This window comes from Tripterygium wilfordii, chromosome 13 (assembly GCF_013401445.1).
Source record: "Tripterygium wilfordii isolate XIE 37 chromosome 13, ASM1340144v1, whole genome shotgun sequence".
Classification (NCBI taxonomy): domain Eukaryota; kingdom Viridiplantae; phylum Streptophyta; class Magnoliopsida; order Celastrales; family Celastraceae; genus Tripterygium; species Tripterygium wilfordii.
This window is the reverse complement of record NC_052244.1, coordinates 16,876,194-16,896,764: the sequence shown is the minus strand read 5'-3', so window position 1 is coordinate 16,896,764 and position 20,571 is coordinate 16,876,194. Positions and strand designations below refer to the sequence as shown.

At 37.4% G+C, this 20,571-nt stretch overlaps 3 protein-coding genes and 1 long non-coding RNA gene across 4 annotated transcripts; 3 read left to right on the top strand and 1 right to left on the bottom strand.

The window, feature by feature from the left end:
• Window positions 1-1,091: 1,091 nt before the first annotated feature.
• LOC120013144 (alkaline/neutral invertase A, mitochondrial) lies at window positions 1,092-5,016 on the top strand. The gene is made up of 6 exons (XM_038864840.1): window positions 1,092-2,173; window positions 2,725-2,890; window positions 3,036-3,247; window positions 3,555-4,048; window positions 4,171-4,219; window positions 4,341-5,016. Exons 1-6 carry the CDS (start codon window positions 1,340-1,342, stop codon window positions 4,665-4,667), a joined length of 2,082 nt encoding a protein of 693 aa, XP_038720768.1. The 5' UTR covers window positions 1,092-1,339; the 3' UTR covers window positions 4,668-5,016.
• Window positions 5,017-7,210: 2,194 nt separating this feature from the next.
• LOC120013529 lies at window positions 7,211-8,717 on the top strand. The gene is made up of 2 exons (XR_005471421.1): window positions 7,211-7,324; window positions 8,004-8,717. It is a non-coding gene; the product is annotated as an uncharacterized LOC120013529 (long non-coding RNA).
• A 4,843-nt stretch (window positions 8,718-13,560) lies between these two features.
• Window positions 13,561-18,554, top strand: LOC120011725 (beta-glucosidase-like SFR2, chloroplastic). Its single transcript, XM_038862829.1, has 10 exons — window positions 13,561-13,732; window positions 14,288-14,645; window positions 14,784-14,922; window positions 15,154-15,320; window positions 16,004-16,225; window positions 16,622-16,790; window positions 16,867-17,100; window positions 17,201-17,350; window positions 17,459-17,588; window positions 18,056-18,554. Exons 1-10 carry the CDS (start codon window positions 13,561-13,563, stop codon window positions 18,250-18,252), a joined length of 1,938 nt encoding a protein of 645 aa, XP_038718757.1. The 3' UTR covers window positions 18,253-18,554.
• A 560-nt stretch (window positions 18,555-19,114) lies between these two features.
• LOC120011726 lies at window positions 19,115-19,794 on the bottom strand. Its single transcript, XM_038862830.1, has one exon. The coding sequence runs from the start codon at window positions 19,737-19,739 to the stop codon at window positions 19,206-19,208; it is 534 nt and encodes a 177-aa protein (XP_038718758.1). The 5' UTR covers window positions 19,740-19,794; the 3' UTR covers window positions 19,115-19,205.
• Between the last annotated feature and the right edge of the window lie 777 nt (window positions 19,795-20,571).

Genomic DNA, 20,571 nt, shown 5'->3' with positions numbered 1-20,571 from the left:
TGATAGATGTAACATCAAGGCCTTCAATCAGGCCCTCTGGTGTATTGGTCTTATAACAGATATATAATAAGCTTTCGGCACCTCTCTGGACCAAAATCGTGGGCCTTATTGTAAACGTTGGGCCTGGACCGATTCTCCATGATAAAGCCATAAGTCGTTTATCAGATGCTGGACCAACGCGTTTTTCTGTGACGGATTCGCCGCCTAGTGGTTGGTCCCCCGCCCCGCACGTGACGGCAACAGAAAAAAGAAAAAGAAGCAGATTCTCCCTCGAATAGTCTTATGGCGTCGAATAGTCTTATGACAGGAACTCGCAATCTCCCTTGGATTTCCGCACATTTTTTTTGAATTGCTTTGGGCTGTGGGCCACACCGACATTTCTTATCCGTTAGCGAGTTGAGCTCTCGGACCATTATGCCCTTGTTTTTGATACCCCTGATTTTCCCAAACTACCTAAATTACCCTTCCAAACATGTCGATCCTCTTTGAAACAAAAACGTAAAAAAGAAAATTCAGGCAATTGATCCTTATTGGGTGCCCCAATTCCCTTTTGGATTAAAGTTAATTTTGATACTGCTTTGTGAGGATATGTAATAGTTGATTGGTCTAGTGGAAAGAATTGCTGTTGAGGCTAGTCATATTCTAAATTCTCTAGAAGGAAAGATTAAAAGGATTTCAAATTAATATGCCTCACGCTGACAAAATAGCCAAATGAGACAATCAATAATCCGTAACATTTCTTTAATTATTTGTTTTGTTTTGGTGGTTGCAAAATAATTTTTACTCGTATTTTGATTGATTTAGTCTTGGGAATAGTAATACTTAGGCTACAAATACAAGTTTGTTAAATTTTTATATATCTGAGAGTGTGATTCTGAATTTAGTCACCCCAAATTTTCAAATACATTATCTAAGAAAAGGCTAGTGAGATCTCAAACAAATTAAAAAGAATATTTTGAAGTCAAGGCTATTTCAGTAATTGCAAATCCATTCAAATACATTTTCTAAACGTGCCTGGGCAACCAAGTAATTGTGATTTTTCTTCTTGCCAGGAACTTTCCCGTTTCTCCGCTTATATAATCACTCTCCCCTCTCTGGGAAACATTATACTATTTACGAATCCGCACTCTCTCTCGATCAACGCTTTCGGTTTCGATCAAAGTCTCTCCATAATTGTAATCTGTAAGTTACGAAAATTTCTTATTATAGTTTTCTAATTTCAGTTAGTTTCTGTTCTCGTAGCTGATCTAAGTGTATATTTCGTAATTCCAAAATAGTCTGTATATATAGATTTACGCATACATAGAAACACAAGATATATAGGTTCGAAGCAGCTAAAATGATGAACACTGGCACTTGTATTGGGATCTCCACCATGCGACCCTGTTGCAGAGTCTTGATTAGCTCAAAAACCTCTTCGATTTTCGGATTTTCTCCTGCTGGAATTAACAAGTGTTCGGTCATTTATAATTTTTCGAAATCACAATCTGGAACACCTAGTATACGCAGATTCTTCTGTTGTCATGTGAATAGGTGTGTGATTGGTTCGGATCGGACAGCTTTTTGTGTTTCCGGTTCTATTTCTGGTCAATCTAGGGTTTTTTCAACTAGTTTTGATCGAGTCAGTAGGGGTGTTAGGATGATTACCGGGGGTAGAAGTAGTAGGGGTATTTTAGTTGTCCCCAGGGTTGCCTCGGATTTTAGGAATCATTCCACCTCAGTTGGGTCCAATGTAAATGAAAAGGGTTTTGAAAGGATTTACATGCAAGGTGGATTGAATGTAAATGTAAAGTCTCTAGTGATTGAAAAAGTTGAGACAGATCATAATATAGTGAAAGAAGAAGAGGTAGAAATAGAGTCTAGTAACACCTTAAAGGTTAACGAGTCAAGTATAGATACAGATAATTTTAAAGGTCTAAATCAAAGTTCTACTGTGGTTGAGAGAGAGGTTTCTCAGATTGAAAAGGAGGCCTGGAAATTGCTTCAAGCTGCAGTTGTGAGTTATTGCGGAAATCCAGTGGGCACCGTTGCAGCTAATGACCCAGCGGATAATCAGCCTTTGAATTATGATCAAGTCTTCATTCGTGATTTTGTCCCGTCAGGTCTTGCATTTGTACTTAATGGTGATGGAGAAATCGTTAGGAATTTCCTTCTTCACACCCTGCAGTTACAGGTATGGTCCTCCCTAAAACACTTAATGTTCACTGTGTAATTATTTAGAATCATATTGTATTTTGTGTGTACTCGTAGGTTTTCCATTTGCAGTATATAAATGAGGACTTGAAACTTTAATGTGAAGAGCTTATAGTTTATGCAGCATTATGCATTAAAATCAGTTATCCATTTCCTTAGAGAAGAAAGAATGCAAGGATTTCATCAATGATTTTGATTTTATTTTGTCATAATCTTTCTTTTTGATTGAAACATCAAAGCAAAGAATCTTGCTCCAGAAGAAAATGGAGGAAATTTTGTGAAGAGTATTCATATTACATATTGGAATCTGAAATGATTTCAGGGAAATTGATTCTTCTGTAGAAGTATTAACATATTTCTGGAAAGCCTAGAAATTAAATTTTTTAGCATGATTTGTTGTTCATGTTAGCATATTTCGGGGGATTTTTACTGGATTTTCTGGAATCAAAATCAAGCTGCTAAAATTTACTTGTCATTTGAATGATGGCAATTTTGGGTTCATTTTAATTGAAAATCTTTTGAATGCATTAGAGTTGGGAGAAGACTGTGGACTGTTACAGTCCTGGGCAGGGGTTGATGCCAGCAAGTTTTAAAGTTAGAACAGTGCCTCTTGATGGAAGCAATGGAGCATTTGAAGAGGTACTGGATCCTGATTTTGGTGAATCTGCAATTGGCCGTGTTGCCCCTGTTGATTCAGGTAAAAGACATTGGCGGTAGCTAGAACTTCTGCCTGTTCTGTATATTTGGATGTCCCTATGATGCCACTTTCCTGTATGTTACAATTTTCAACATTTCAGAATGAGCCAATCAAATTATTAACCATGTGACTATCATGTTAACAGGATTGTGGTGGATTATTTTGCTGAGAGCTTATGGGAAGATCACAGGCGACTATGCATTACAAGAGAGGGTTGATGTCCAAACGGGCATTAGACTCATCCTTAATTTGTGTTTAGCTGATGGGTTCGATATGTTTCCATCTCTTTTAGTCACTGATGGTTCCTGCATGATTGATAGACGGATGGGCATACACGGACACCCTCTTGAAATACAAGTATGTTCAAGGTGGTCGATATGGCCTTAAATTTTTTTAATCTATGGTGAGAGTTAAGGCATTAAGCTGGATGGACTGCTACTCTGAGTATTGCTAATTTCATAGCTCTCTAACAAATTAGGAACGAGAACTGCAGTTATACTACTATTGCATTTTTTAATGATATGATGCTAGGCTTTGTTCATAGCTTTCTTCATTGCAAGGCCCTTTTGAAATCTAGAACTAGTTGCAAAGTGTGTACTGTGTACGTAAATCTTCCTCTTAAGGTTTTTCTTAGGCTTACCTTCCCCCCCCCCCCCCTTTTCAGGCATTGTTCTATTCGGCTTTACGATGTGCCCGTGAAATGCTCATAGTCAATGATGGAACCAAGAACTTGGTAGCCGCCATTAATAACCGGCTCAGCGCACTCTCGTTTCATATCAGAGAGTACTATTGGGTGGATATGAAGAAGATCAATGAGATTTATCGTTATAAGACTGAAGAATACTCTACAGAAGCTATAAACAAGTTCAATATTTATCCAGACCAAATCCCTTCGTGGCTAGTAGATTGGATTCCTGAAGAAGGTGGCTACCTCATTGGCAATCTACAACCTGCTCATATGGATTTTAGGTTCTTCACTCTTGGGAACCTTTGGTCGATTGTTTCATCTCTAGGTACCCAGAAACAGAATGAGGGTATTCTAAAGTTGATTGAAGCCAAATGGGATGATCTTGTTGCCAATATGCCTCTTAAGATATGTTATCCTGCTCTAGAATCAGAGGAATGGCGTATAATCACCGGCAGTGATCCTAAGAATACGTAAGGTTCTTTTGGAGTTCTTTGTGATGTATTGTGTTTCCCTCTTTGCTTCTCAATGTCGCCTTATGTCATTGAACATATGTAATTGGCTTAAATTCTGACACTGATTCTGTCGCTTTCAGCCCATGGTCATATCACAATGGTGGATCGTGGCCAACACTCCTTTGGCAGGTAGTTGTTATGAAACTTCAGAAGTTTCTTGATTTAATGATTTATTTTGTGTCATCAGTTGCACCATGGTGAAAGCCATGTAGTACAGTACTGCATCTAATATATTTGTTTTCTATCCCAGTTCACCTTGGCTTGTATGAAGATGGGCAGACCAGAATTAGCACAAAAGGCAGTTGCTTTAGCAGAGAAGAGGCTATCAGTGGATCAATGGCCTGAATATTATGATACGAGAAGCGGGAGGTTCTTAGGCAAGCAATCCCGACTTCACCAGACATGGACAATTGCTGGTTACCTGACCTCAAAGATGCTTTTGGAGAACCCTGAGAAGGCATCTTTGTTGTTCTGGGAGGAGGACTATGAACTTCTCGAGATTTGTGTTTGCGCGCTCAGCAAGTCGGGTCGAAGTAAATGTTCGCGTTTTGCAGCAAGATCTCAAATTCATGTTTGATGACTTTGTTGAACTATTTCCTGAAAGTTTAACACCTAGTCCGTCTAATTCATAGTAGCAAAGACTTACACGCAGCTACTTGCACCATTGATTTCGGAATTGGACCTGATTTGATTGGGAGGGTTATGTTTTTTAGGAGCCTTTGAAACTTGTGTATTTTTTTATGTAGCTTTCTTGTATTGAGCCCGAGTGAACGGCCTGTATAGACAAGGATTGTGCAGCTTCAGCATCTCTGGCAGGACAGTGATCCTTGCTTGGAGGGATGGTGCCCCAAAAGAAGCCATTGACACTCTTGACTTAGTTGAGTTAGTTACTACTCTATGCATATCACGCTCACAAATTTCCCATTTGTTATGGCCTTCAAAATCACCAGAAAAATATCAAAGCATGGTAGCCTTCACAGTATAAAGTTACAGATTTTCCTATTGCCATTTGAACAAAAAAAAAACAAAGAAAGAAAGAAATATGCTTTGAGAGAATCATCATCAATAGACACACTATATACTTAAGTTCAAATCAAGATAAACAAGACAGACTAATAAACAAAAAATATAAAGTCAATTACTCCACATTCCACTAAAGGGAAGGGAAGGGATGATAAATTAATAAAGTTTATGGTCAAAATGTAAAGTAGATTTGATAAAATTATATTCTTGATTGTTGAAGCTTTATTGACCAATATTGAGATCATGACAGATATACAATCAAAAGTAGAATTAGATTTTTAACATGGATGACTCAACACGGGATTTATAATATAAAACAGCCAAGTGTATTTTACCATTTTCACTGGAAAATTAATCAAATGTTAATCAGGTGGACCACTAAACCCATTTCAAAAAAACACACAGATTATTCACTTCCTTTTCAAAGCAAAAAGAATCTTTGCAGGTTTTTGTTCCCTTCTCTCCAAAATGTCAATAATACACAAACTTTAATTTGGACATACATGAAGGGATACACACACACACATATATATATGTATGTATGTACGCATTATTGGATTCCCGATCTGGGTGTGCAATTTTAACCATCCAAGTCACCTTCACCATGTGTACCTTATGTGCACAATCTAGCTAGTGAATTATATTGAGCCTCATCCTATACGTATATGTCTCCTAGTATTTCAGTGCATATATATGATTCCTTGTCCAAACATATTCCCTGTCTTGATTGATTGGTCACATCCATGCCAAAAATCCAATGGAAATTCAAGAGACTCATGATTATTCATTCATTCATGTTGTGTGTGTCATCATTTCATGGCAAAACTATGACTTCAATCACAAATAGGCCTGTTTACCATCAATTATTAGCTAGGGCTTGCATTTGCATGCTAGCTAGCTAGCTAGAGGAAGCTTCCTTCTGGTCATTCAAAAATACACAGAGACACACACAGTGTGACAGTGACATACATACATATATATATATATGGTTCTATTCATGAGGTCGATAGGGGATGAGCATTGAGATATATGGCTTTGGCAGGCCGGCGGCAATCAACTCACAAGCTCCTAATCAGAAGTAGAATGGCCGGCCAGGCCAGCAGGCGGCAGGAGGTTGGTGTGTGTGTTTTTTCTAAAAAAATTAATGATAATGATAATAATAATAGCAAAACGAATAGATCATATATAATTAAAATAAAATACGCAAACCAATGGATATTGGAGTAAGTGGAGTAGGAGATTAGTTTGACCGTATCTTAGAAGACTGTGATTGTTATATGTCTTCTTTCCGCAATCCCACGGGATTGTATTCCCCATAGCCATAAATTTATTATTTTTTTCACAAATAATATTAGGCCAGTGTTTATGATCAACTCAATCACAACAATTTTCATCTTCATCCTACACTCCAAGTCTCATGCTTCGGAGTTGGCTCAGATGACCTCAAACTAAAAGTTGGTAATTAATTAATTTGACTTATTCAATCTCAATGACCCATTTTATTTACCAATTACTACAACGGAGGGGTCTTGGTAATTAATTAATTTGACTTATTCAATCTCAATGACCCATTTTATTTACCAATTACTACAACGGAGGGGTCCGCACGAGTGCCCGGGCTCTGCTTTACGGGATATAAATTTTCTTTTAAAATTATAATTGTGTCTCATATATTTTTTCTCAAAAAAAAATAAATTCAACATGAAAATGCATGACGTATACGGTTGAATATAAACTCAAAATATCATATACATTTTTCATGTTGAATTTGATTTTTTTTAAACAAAAATATTTTTTTATATAAATTCGATCAAAATATAAATATAATTTTTTAAAAAATAATTTGTGTCACATAATAAAACTACGGCGGACTCCGCCCGTGTGCCGATGTTTATTTACAAGAAGCCCAGGCATCCAGTCGGTCCCGCTCGCGGGCACCACACAGGCTGTGCTTTTTAAAAATTAAAATAGTATTATTACATTCTTTCTGGGCCTTGGACCTGTCGTTGTCAGGTCCATCCGGTGAGCCCACTCGAGCCCTTCGACCTTTTCTCTCTCTTGCTTGCTCAATATAAGGGCTTTGCCATTTCCACTAATTGCATAGCCCCGCACAGCACTTTTCATCTTTTTTATTTTCTCTCTCTCACCTCTCAAGAGAGAGAAGGTTTCTCAGAGATAGAGACATGAAAGAAAGGCGTGGGTTTCTGCAAGGTATGAAACAGCTTTATATATATATATATATATAGAATGTCAAAAAGAAACTGCCATCACTGATTTCCTTGCTCTTTCCACTCACACATACATAATTATATATGCATACTTTTTTCACATCGATCCTCATGTGTTTATTGATAATCTGATTCAACAAAATTGTTTCTTAGAAATAAAAATCAATAAGTAACTTCTCTTAATTTACTAGAAAGTCTTCAATTTGTTACTGTTTTTAATCAATTAGTTTTTTTTTTATTTTTCTTTCTAATTTGCAGCAATCCTTGATTTCTTGGCCGGAACATATAAATATGTAATAGCTAGCTAGCATGCGACACTTGTTGTCTTTTGTCGGTTTGTGTGTGTGTATGTATGTGTTTTCTGAAAAAAAAGAAAACAAGCTAGCTAGCTAGATAAACTCATGGTTTCCGCAAAGTATCTATGAACAGTTTCTATACACGTTCACACATAGAACGTCAAAATCCAAGCAGTAGTCATATGTATATATAGTTTTTGGTATTATATATATCATTGACTAATTGAAACCAGTAATTTTTCTTGCTAGTTTTAGCTATTTTTCCTTTTTACACTCATATTATCATGGACAATATGATTCTGTACAATTGCTATAGTATCTTAATTTCTGTTAAACAATAATTTTTGGTTGTTGTAATTCATGCAGGTAATTTGCAAGTGAAATCTGGAAAATTTGCTAGTGATGGAGAAATTGATCAAGAAAAAGAAGAGTACTGTGGGGATGCAATGATCTACTTCTTCTTCTCCAAGTTGGGTTGTTCATGATGTTAATTGGGTGCTATCCTACCTGAGCTTGATATATATATATATATATATATATATATATATATCTCTATATATTTCATTTTCCCTTTCCTTTCTTCCATTTTCTTGACCTTGTAAGACCTTTTCTTGACCTTGTAAGACCCCACTTTGTGTTTCTTGCTTAGTTTTGTGTCTCCCCTTGAACTCGTGATCAATCACTCTTCTTCCTTGTTCCCCTCCAACTCATCTTCTCCTTCCTTGTCTATCCCTCCTGAGCTGCCTCATCCCTCCATAATACCATTATTAATGGAGAGACTAATAATTACTTCAAGTTCCCATCTGGGTTTAGTTTATTTTCTTAATTACCTTTCTCTTTTACATGGATATATATATGCATGTGAAAAGTTATATATAGTGTACTTTGGTATGTAAAAAACCTCGCTTTCTTATTCTGTTGACAGCATCAATGCTTAGATTGGTATTATGTGTGTGTTGCAGTTAGGCTTTCAGTTTTTTTCTTTGTTTTATATGTTGTTTGGCTGAGAAGTATTGTAAGTGCAGTAGAGAGAATAATATCTCTTCTTTTTCAGATTATGATGATGATCATGATTCATCAGTTCCTCTCGTGACTACTCTCTGCCCTTTCTTGTACTCTTATATATATATATATATTTATTTATTCCGCTTTATATATGCAATTTTTTTTGATATGTAAATGTATTTGTAAACAGTTGGTCATTTAAAGTTGTTTGCCCTAATTGAATAGGATTTCTCCAAACCTTATAAATAATGTTCAAAAGGAAACCCATAAAAAGATTGAGAGAGACTGGACTAATTATCTAATCTCATACATATATGTTTATATATATATATATGTTATTAACGAAAAATCGTCATCCCTATTTATCAATCAATGTTGATTAATAGGTATCACCTAATCATCATTTATTTAAGGCCTATTTGTTACTAGGGACTTTTGGAGGCCGGTACACTAGATTATACTTAATTGTAAAAAAGTGCAATCACTAAAACATCCTTTTAAAAAAGTACACTGGGGATCATCTTTTACCAAAATAACCTCAATTTTGATTTTCTCTCTCCACGAATTGTGATACAATAGTGATACTTTTAAATAGAAGATCCAATTTAGTGTTTAATTTATATTTTTGGCTCATAAAATGATGATATAAATGTTAGAATGTAAATTTGATAGCATTACATATCTTTCTGGTTCAATTATGTCATTTTAGTGGATTTTTGATGTTCGTGATACTATAGTGATACATCTCTGCAGCTGTAAATGTTTTTCCAAAACGAGCAAGAGATGTACAAACCAAGAAAAGAAAACCAAGAAAGGAAAAGTAATTAGGAAGAAGAAGTATGCATATTGGTTCAATTGTATCATTTTAATAAATTTTTTGTGTTCGTGATACTTTAGTGATACATCTCTGCACTTGTAAATGTTTTTTCAAAACGAACAAGAGAGGTAACCAAGAAAAGAAAATCAAGAAAGGAAAAGTAGTTAGGAAGATGAAGTATGCATACTAGTTTCATCATTTTAGTGGTTTTTTGGTGTTGGTGATACTATGGTGATACTATAGTGATACTATAGTGATACATCTCTGCAAAAAACGAACCAGAGTCCAGATCTGCAAAAAAACAAAGCACAACCCAGATTGAACAACGAAGCATAGTCCAGATCTGTCAAAAACAAAGCAGAGCAACTCGACGCAGTCCAGATTGAGCAACGACGAAGAAGGAGATGAAGAGAGGAGAAACTCGGCCAAAAATGAAGAAGAAGACAAAGAAGAACCAGATCGAGAACCAGAAGAAGAAGAAGAAGAAGAAGAAGAAGAAGAAGAAGGAGAGAAAGAAGGAGATAACTTTTAGTAGAGAAGAAGGAGAGAAAGAGAGGACACACTAGAGTTGGATAGTTGGAGGGAGAAGAAGAAGAAGAAGAAGAAGAAAGAGGAGGGTATTGTAGGTATAAACTAAAAAATATCTTAAGTCAGATGACCAAATTACCCTTAAATTTCACTTTTTTACAATTTTAAAAATGTCCATGACCTTTTTACAATTAAGTTGTCTAAAGTGTTCTTACTGCCAATTGTCCGTTGTTAACTAATTTTTAGTGTAAAAACCTAAAGCCCATGAGCACCCGACTACAGATCAACTGTCAAACTAATGTCGACAACTTTATATACACCCTCATGTCAACCACATCAAGCACCAGGTCGGTCTATGTCGACACCAAACCCCTATTCCCTTGAACTCTTTCTACCTCTCCTCTCTACTTCAACCATATCTTAAACCTACCTACACCAAATGTAATCTTACCTCTCGTAGTTTACTTGATCAATACCCTTTTAAGTCAATGTCCTATCAATCACCTCGTAATATTCTTGAGACATCTACTATTTATGACAACAGTTTCTCAAAACAACTACTCTAACAAACACATTAGATTTACTATGACATGAACCCAATCAATTCCTAATACCTCTATCATCATTCACTATAAAAGGAGGCCCTCCGCAATAGGTAAAGACCAAGGTTACTCTTATACTAAATATTACAATACTTTCGTTCGAGATCATATAACAAATGACTGACTTATTCTCCGAAATCCTTCCACTAAGGAAACCTCTAACAACTCTTATGAATTTTGCAAGATTGTCGGTGGTTCCTTACCTAAGTCTTTGATTGTGGAAATTCCTCCCATCCTCACCCCCACAAGACTTCTAATTTGTACCAAAAAGAAAGTTTGAATATTGGCAAAGCTGATTTTTTGAGGATTATTTTGGTTCTACGGACCTCATAAATGTAATGATGATCAGTTCAGTAAGAACAAAGGAGGTACAGAATGACAGAAACTAAGTTTTTGGATTCTTGAAAATTTGTCTCTTGTATAGGACAAGACAAGGTGGGGGATACCTCTCTGTGTGTGGCAGTAGTGATTGTTACATGCATAAGGAAACACTACTGAGTTATATATATGTATATATGGTTCAGTGCAAATTAACCATATAAATTGTTGGGGTTCTCTTTTGTTTCCGGCCTACTTCTTGCTGGGTTATTTGTTGTTTTCCACTGGATTAATGTTTGTTACATGCACGGAGGGGCCTTCTTTCCCTGTACTTAATTTCTTTTCTTATAAATACATTTAATACAGACTTATCAAAATAAAAAAAAAAAAACAAAATTAGAATTCAGATTCAATTATTAAGTAGTTGGTAATCCATATAACCCAAATTCAGTTCTAGCATGGCGTTTTATTTCTATATATGTAATTGTTAATTACTCCTATATGCATCATCACATGCATATCATTTTCAACACTAGCATATATAATAATGCTCAGAAGTCGGGGCCCAGGCATGTTATTATTATTTGTTTTCTTGGAACTCCATATTCAATTTACATGAATGATTATAGGTAGAGATCGATATCATCAACATCAAACACAATTTTAGGCTTTAATAAATATAATGCCATTTCCCAAATGGTTGTGTCAACTATTCATGAAAGAAACATCGAGCCTAGCCACTAGCTATTTGAGAGGGAATCTTTACTATTTAGCTTGACATGTGCCATAACTAGTTGGGGGAAGGGATTTAAAGTGAAAAATAAAAGATTTGGTCAACTCAAGGACTCGTTATTCAAATTCAAATTTAGTGCAATAATTAAGATGGTCAATAACTTCATATATATATATATCTCATGAGAAATAAAGAAAGTTTATTTGCATTTGGAAATTTGGTGCTAATTATTGCTTGTGTAGGTCCAATTGAAAATTAAGTGATGAGCGTATTAGTGTGTAGTCAAACAAAATGATAACGAAGACTTCAACTTTAAGGATTTGATGCATCAAAAAGACAACATTATTATTAATGATGGTGTCCACATTCAAAAGCTACAAACCTTTCACTCCTCCCATCACCGAACAATTAATTTTCTCTCTCTCGTTTCTGGACTCTGCAGGTAGAACACGGGATGTGCTAGGCCCAGCCCGTACTACCCTAAACGGGTTGTGTCAGGGTTCCTGGCCCCTTTAAAATATTTTGCCATGATGGCACCGCCCGCTTGAAACTATTCAGGGTTTTCTAGGTTTCATCAACTTCTCCCGACGTTGGCTTCGAAAGTTTGAAACTAATTACTATAGATAATAGAATCTACAATCAAAGATTTGTACCGTTGAGCCACCAACGACCTTGGACTTTGACAGAAGAATTGGGATAAGAATGATGCACCGGTGTGATACCTGTCAAAGACGCTCCGACGCTCAAGTTAGAATAATAATCGAAGGCCTTTCGTCACAAATAATCAAATGTAGATGTAGTAAATGCAAACAAATCCATAAAGTGATTGAATGACCGGGATGAAGGTTATGTCGGAGACAGATTGTCGAAGGGAGTTTCAGAGAGACGATTCTAGAGAGAAAAAAGGATCCCTCACCTTTGGTAGGATTTCACTATTTATCTTGGAGTATGGGGACATGTGTCCAAATAAGGATCGTCTAATCTTCGCTCAGATTACCGTTAGAGACTGATTGCCTTTTCCTTCAAACCTATTATGACCCTTCTGACGCTATCCTATGATGGGACGTGAGACGACTTTAGGTGTTAGGGATTACCTCGGTTGTGTCAGTGGAAAAGTTGAGAATATCTTCCTATGTCAGAGGTGGATCGATTTGATTGCCTTCTGCAAAACGTCATAGCTAGTATATAAGAAACAAAGGATCAGAAGACGAAACAATGATAATCTTGTGAGGAGGGAAATGCGCTGTCGCCCTCGGCTTCGATATCGAGTTCAGGATCCTCGATGGTCGAAGTCACGTGTCTTCGACCACACTATTCAGCTCGACTTCGACTTGGACCTTAGACGGGTTCTTGTTGTCACTGTTATTGTTGTTGTTGGGCCCGCACTATTTTTTGTCGTTACAATTACGAGAGAAGAAGCTATTGGCGTAAACAACCCGGAGAATGGAATTAGGCATCTCTAGCAAAGCCGACACCGCGTGCTCCAACGCCTCGCCACACCCACCGAGTCGTCTAGAGCACGAAACTGAACGACAACGTTGGGTCCGATAGATCTGGCCCGCGAGGGAAACAAGCCACGTCGGTCCAATATGGGAATTGGGCCAGAAAGAAAGAGAAGCGATCTTCCCTGGGAGCCTCCAAATCCAATTTGAGTTATGGGTTTGGAATGGGCCGTGGGCCTGACTCACTGGTCTGTCTGAGTAAAATTGAAATTTGATGCTTGTTAGTTTAGTTAGACTAGCATTTCGTCGCGTGTACTCAACGCTTTTTGTCATGCTTTTGCTGTGGGCTCTCTGCGGGACCCATATGAACTTGCAAGAGACACGTTGTAGATATCCCTTATAACGTCACTTTCTATCCACTGAAATCTGAAATTACGTTCAGTACACAGACTCTGCTGCTCGATAATCTGAGAAGACGATGGCATTTTTGCAACTCTTTGTGGCGGCCACGAAGGTCGCCGGGCTCTTAATAACTGTGACGGTTGCTTCCCACGCCTTCTCCTTCTCTCGTTTCAAGAGAAAGAATCTCCGCCCGTTCCGCTCACCTATTGATGAAACTGCAGATACTCTCGCCGTTTTCAACGTTGATGGTACCTTACAAACCCTAATTTTTCAGCTTCTAATCCCTATTCAGGATCCTTAGCGTTCCATGCATTGTATAAGAGAGGAAATGGTTTGGTCAGGTTTTTCAACAACGGGTTGCTTATTATAGTAACTGATACAATTCCATTCACTTGCATATAGAGACTATGAGTACAATTCTCACAGATCAGAGTAGGTAAATTAATGATTATTTAGTTCTATTTGTTTCTTTTCTATGGAATAAGAATTTTTTATGCTTTTATGTATTGGATGTCTTTCGATCATGGAAGCGGTAGTTCATATACCTTTACATAGCAATAGAACAATAGAATTGACTTGTAAGGCTATAAGTTTGCTAGTTACAGATTGGGAAAGTCACAAATGCGAATGAAAGGAATGACCGAGTAATTACTTTATGTGGATGCTAGTGTGTTGTAATATTTGATGGGTCGACAATTTTCTTCGCTGCAATAGAATTAAGATATTGTTTCTTGGTGGGCCTTAGAGAGTATTCGCAGTTCATATAATTGCAAATGAATTTGTAATACTAGTGTTATGTTCAGGAGGGGAAAATGAATTTTTCTTTGGATTGGCAACTGCACCGGCTCACGTCGAAGACCACCTTGATGATGCTTGGCTTCAGTTTGCTGAAGAAAGCCCTTGTGACAAATCAAACTCCCATGAAGGAGGGACGCAAGCTGATGCACTGATTGGCTCGGCTGCGGCGGATGGTGGGTCTCACCAAGCTTGCTTGTTGGAGAAAGAAGCTAAAAGGACCATGAAGAAAAAGAAGCCTATGAAGATAGCCATGGAAGCCATGATCCGAGGGTTTGAGAAATTCATCGAAGAGGAAGAAGAAGTTTCCACATCAAGTGAAGGATGCCATCACAATGTAGCTGCATGGCACAATGTTCCACACCCGTAAGCCTATTCATTCAATGTTTTCTTGAAAACTTGACATGTTTATAACATGAGGCGTTTTTAGTTATTGGATATGTGTGATGTGCATATCTATTTGCTGTAACTTACATGAGAGTCTGGTGGATGAATTGATTTCAGGGAAGAGAGGCTAAGATTTTGGTCTGATCCTGATACAGAACTGAAGCTTGCAAAAGATACTGGCATCAGCATATTTAGAATGGGAATAGATTGGACAAGGATCATGCCTGAGGAACCAGTCAATGGGCTCAAACAAACTGTAAGCATGATACAGACTGCTTGTACATGTGGTTGCTATTAATACATCATGACTCCTTGTCCCAAAAAAAAAAAAAACATTTCTCAGTGTCTTTATATTTGGATTGGGCTTTCCATTCGGTATATTTTTAGTACTTTACTTCTTATCTGATGAATGAAATTTTGCATAGGTTATTAACCTTTGTTGAAGATGACTTACACTTTGGGCCAATTATATGCTATCTTTGCTTAGGTTAATTATGCAGCACTGGAGCGATATAAGTGGATCATCAATAGGGTTCGCTCATATGGAATGAAGGTGATGCTCACCTTGTTCCACCACTCATTGCCACCATGGGCTGGAGAGTATGGTGGGTGGAAGATGGAGAAAACTATTGATTACTTCATGGATTTTACGAGGTCTCTCTTTCTCTCTCTCTCCCGATATCTGTGTGTCTGTGTATGTGTTAGTTTTTCTGTCTGTCACTTTATCTGTTCTCTCTGGTTAGTCTTCCTTTAATTTGTGGATTTAGCAGTTACTTGTTGCTTTTGCTCACATTGAAATCTTGCCTGTCAATGTAGCGTAGGTTATATCACCAATGATTTCTCCTCATATGTCGCTATTGTAGAAAATGAATTGCATTTTTATATGATGATGCTTCTAGAGAGAGATTTTTCCGAGGTCTTTATGGTGTGCTGTATGCCTCTTCTATACAAAAACTGATAGGTAACACTTTTCAACCATATTTTGGGATGGTCATGTTATAATCCAAAGTGAAAAAGATAGTCAATAAAATGCAAAATTGATGAGCTGCACTAGTTAAGTTGGTCCTATGGGATGTTATTTTTGAGGTACAGCATATCATTGGTTATAGATAAACAGCTAGAGTAATGCTTAGTAACTTGGTGACATAGCTAGTTATTGCCATCCTTCGGCTGTTTCTAATTGCTAGTTTCTTAGGACTTGACAAGAAAAATGTGAATTGCCCTCTGTTTTCCAATGCCATTGTCTTTTTGGCGAAAAACCAATATAATATTTTTTCCATATCTGAAATGACATGTACCTATTAATTGCAACTCTGTTCTGTGCTGATTTGTTACAGGCTTGTTGTTGACACTGTATCAGATATGGTAGACTATTGGGTGACATTTAATGAGCCTCACGTCTTTTGTATGCTTACTTATTGTGCTGGTGCTTGGCCTGGTGGTCATCCTGATATGCTGGAGGTCGTCACTTCTGCTCTACCAAAGGGTGTTTTCCAACAAGCCCTGCATTGGATGGCAATTGCACATTCAAAGGCCTATGACTATATTCATGAGAAAAGGTTTGTTCCTTTCATCTGTTAACCCTAGTAGATGCTCGTGGAAAAGAAAAGAAAACTTTGTCTGAGAAATTTTTACATGTTTCTGTGAAATTGGATTACATATAAATGAAAGCATTTGAACAGGAGAACATATACACAAGCTATGAAGTTTGAAAGACTGCCAGCCTTGTATTTATACTGCTTGAATATTTTTGTATATGGATTCTATGGGTTTGATGCTATTGATCGTGGCCTTTTTCACCCAAATTGTTTTGTGGTGTGGTTGTTCTGGGCTTGCCCCTAGTTTTTTGCTCCTTTGCGCTAGTCCCACCTAAGAGGCTACTGTTAAGTTCGCATTGCCTGGTCACTGTCCCAGAACATATTCGCATTCTGAATCTTTCGCTTTATTTTCTGCAGCATGATATCAAATCCTTTAGTTGGAGCAGCACATCATGTCTCTTTCATGCGCCCATATGGTCTTTTTGATATAGCCGCTGTTTCTCTGGCTAATTCCCTGACCCTCTTCCCTTACTTGGACTCCATCTCTGACAAGATGGATTATATAGGCATAAACTATTATGGACAGGTTTTTTTTTTCTCCTCCTAAATGAATTTGAAACCATCATGCATAGAAGTAACATACTGACTTCTCCTTTGATCAGGAAGTAGTCTCTGGTGCTGGATTGAAGCTAGTGGAGACTGATGAGTATAGTGAATCTGGACGTGGAGTGTATCCCGATGGCCTGTATCGCATGCTGATTCAGTTCCATGAAAGATACAAACATCTAAATGTTCCATTCATTATTAGTGAAAATGGTGTTTCTGATGGGACAGATATGATACGTCGGCCATACCTCTTGGAGCATTTACTTGCTATTCATGCCGCAATGATTATGGTCATGATTCTGAACTCAACAGTTTATTCTGTCTAGAAATTTGGACATTTGTGGTCAGTGCATTCATTGTAAATTAATTATGAACATACATGGTATACAGGGTGTCCCTGTGCTTGGCTACTTATTCTGGACTATTTCTGACAACTGGGAGTGGGCTGATGGATATGGTCCCAAGTTTGGATTGGTAGCAGTTGATCGTGCCAATGGGCTTGCTCGAATTCCACGTCCTTCATACCATCTATTTACCAAGGTATTTGGATATGTACTTACAGGGAAATTTGAATTACTGGTGCGGCCTTCACTTCCTTGATTCTCTCTCTCTTATCATGTTTTCAATGGCCATATATCTCATCATCAGGTGGCGACTACTGGTAAAATTACACGTGAAGATCGGGCACATGTGTGGAGGGAACTCCTAGGAGCTGCAAAGGAGAAAAAGAAACGGCCATTTTATCGAGCTGTTGATAAACATGGCTTAATGTATGCTGGTATGACCTACTCAGGTTCAGCATGTTTTCATTAGAATAAGTTTCTTAACGGCTTCGTTCCTTTAACTTATACTCACCATAAACCTGTTGCACAAACTTCTGTCAAGAAACTTTTTTGGACCTAAAGTAATCCTTCGCCATTTTACTGCTGGGCCCTTTCACAGCGCATGTGCTACACGAATCCGAGAAAAATTAACAATTTAATCCTTGTTTTAAGGTGCTGCTTAGAGATGTTCTATATCAGGTTAACATAACAAACTCATATGCGCACTGCTAAATGCTATTGTTTCCTATTCTTTCACTGGATGTCTTGATTGCCCCTGGAAAATACGACTACTGCATCTGGATGCCAAACTTGACTACATATTCCGAAACCGCATTCATTTTTCTTCTTTATGATGACGGTGCTGCTTGTCTTTTGTATTAAGTTAAGAACCCATCACGATTTTTCTTCTTTCTTTTGACAGGAGGCCTTGACCAACCTATAGAACGACCTTATATCGAGCGAGATTGGCGTTTTGGGCACTATGAGATGGATGGTCTGCAGGACCCATTTAGCTCCATAGCAAGATGCATTCTCCGACCATTTTCCACAAACAGGAAAAGTATATCTGAAAACGATGACACTGATTTGGTTCTTCAGCCTCTTGAACTTAGTTTATGATTGAATAGACATATACTCCCTCCCATAGTATTTTACTGAAATTGAGGCTGTAGCACTATTGGAGCAACAGGTACACAATTTCAATGGTGTTCCTAGTCTGAGTCTATTTCCGACTGGAAATTTAGCATGTTGACTCAATACCCAAAAAATTAGTTGATAAATGTTGTTCCATCAGTGGATATGTTTTATACCAAATCTTCTATCTCAAAGTGTAGCCCTCAGAAAAAGGAATGACCTGAAGTTCCTTTGCTTGGAAACATCTCTGGCAATCGTTATTCTGAATGTTGAGAAATCTATCTGTTGAGGATTATCCTTCTCACTCCTGCCCTCAATTAGCAAGAAGCAGTTACAAGTATTTTTCATGGCACGTTTGCATATCTTGTGTCGTTCAATTACAATCCACAGAAACGAAGTCCTCCCTAAGACCCATTGGGCATTATCATTTCCTGATATCCTAGACTCTTGGTCATGAACATTCAGTTCCAGTTCCGTGAGCACTTGGCAAAGCATATTCGGTCCAAGGTGACCCGTAGTTGCAAAGCATATTCCCATTTGTTTGCTACAAATAAATAACCCAACTCAATAAACTTCCTCAAGTAGCAAGAATATCCGGGTGGATTCCTTGCAATTAAAGACAAACTCAAAACTAGTTGAAGTAATGCCATCCTCATTATTCATAAGCTATGATGAGTAGTTTCACATTATTTATCATCAATCATAAATTTTTGAAAATAAACACTACTACCGTTCTTCACGTCCTTGGCTTGCTGAAAGACTGCTTTCAAACATTTCAATATGTTCTGAATTATGTTCAGTTACTTAGGGACCAATTAATAATAGCTAGATCTCATTTCCTATCATTCTAAAAACTACAAAAGAAATGGAAAGAGAGAATTATATATAGCAAGTCATAAGTGACCAATAAAATTAGTTTACATGAAAATGAGTTGTGTTTACATTTCAATTTTGGAGGAATCTCCCTCCTTTGCTTCTGCAATCTCCTTATGGACCATGAGAGGAGTATTCCCAAGCTCAAAGACAGACGAAGGAAATGACTTCGACAACCCAGCTGGAGTTCTGAAAGTGATCATTGATGATGGAGAAGCAGCTCCATGATCACCATTTACATAAATTTCACTCAAAGTAATCCAAATCAAGAAATCCTTTGCCTTAACACCAGTGAGATTCTTGATCTTGTTGGGCTCAAAATAGGCTGTGACTTCTGTGTCATGCCAGATAAATATGTTATCAAACTTGAAGAACTCATTCTTCTTCTTCTCCTCCTTATTCTTCTTCTTGTGCTTGAGCCAAACAAAGCCAGTGTCCCTCACATGACCATATTCCTCTATCTCTTGAAGAGTTATAACCAACCCATCAGGGAACCCTATCTCCGTTAACAGATGCCTAAACTTCTCTCTGCATATCTCATCTCCATAGTACACCTCAGCTTTAGCTTTCAGGTCTTCAAATGTTGTTGCTTGGGACATCTCTCCCTCGCTCTCTCTCCCTCTCTCTCTCTCTCCCTCTTTAATTGTTGTTGCTTTCATATCAAGTATCCAGATTTGGTTTTAAACTATATATATATAATGGGGCATATAAAGGTAGGAGGAGCTCAGCTAGGAGAGCTATAGTGGCTATCATGAGAATCATGACTTTCATAGTCTGGAATTATCCTAGAATTTAATAAATTTATAGTTAATTATATACGTACAGCCAGGGTCCTCCACCAGTAAACATTGCTTACATGACATCTATGCTTATATTAGTTGGGCCCAAAAATCAATCTGAAATAAAGTTACCCTTATCATAGGTGGTATGGTTCTTTTCCGTCTCAAGCAGAAGCAATCAGCAATGTGATGAGGTCTATCTATATTCTATAGCATGGGCTTCACCGTTTGGTCATTTATCTGTCATAAGTTGAATACCGAACCTCTCATTTTATGGCCCATTGTCCAACTAGCTGGGCTAGGCATGGCCCATTGTCCACTGGTTTGTTGTTGCGCTGGCAGTGCACACGCGTGGCTCTTCATAAAAATTGTTGCCAAGTTGATCTTTTATCACAGTCAATCAAGACAGTGCTCCAGCCCATTCTTTTGCTTCACAAAGATCTGGCATTTTTTAAAAATAAAAATTTATGTGCCAATTGTGACACTTTGGACCACGGACTTGACTGGTGCTGTTAGAAATTATAAATATTTAACATTTAGTATAATGAATTTAATAATTTTTTTTTTGTTTGAAACAAAAATTAAATTTTTTATGTACAAAAATATCAAATATTTTGAATTTATGTTGTCAAGCTTTGGTTTCGGAAAGAAA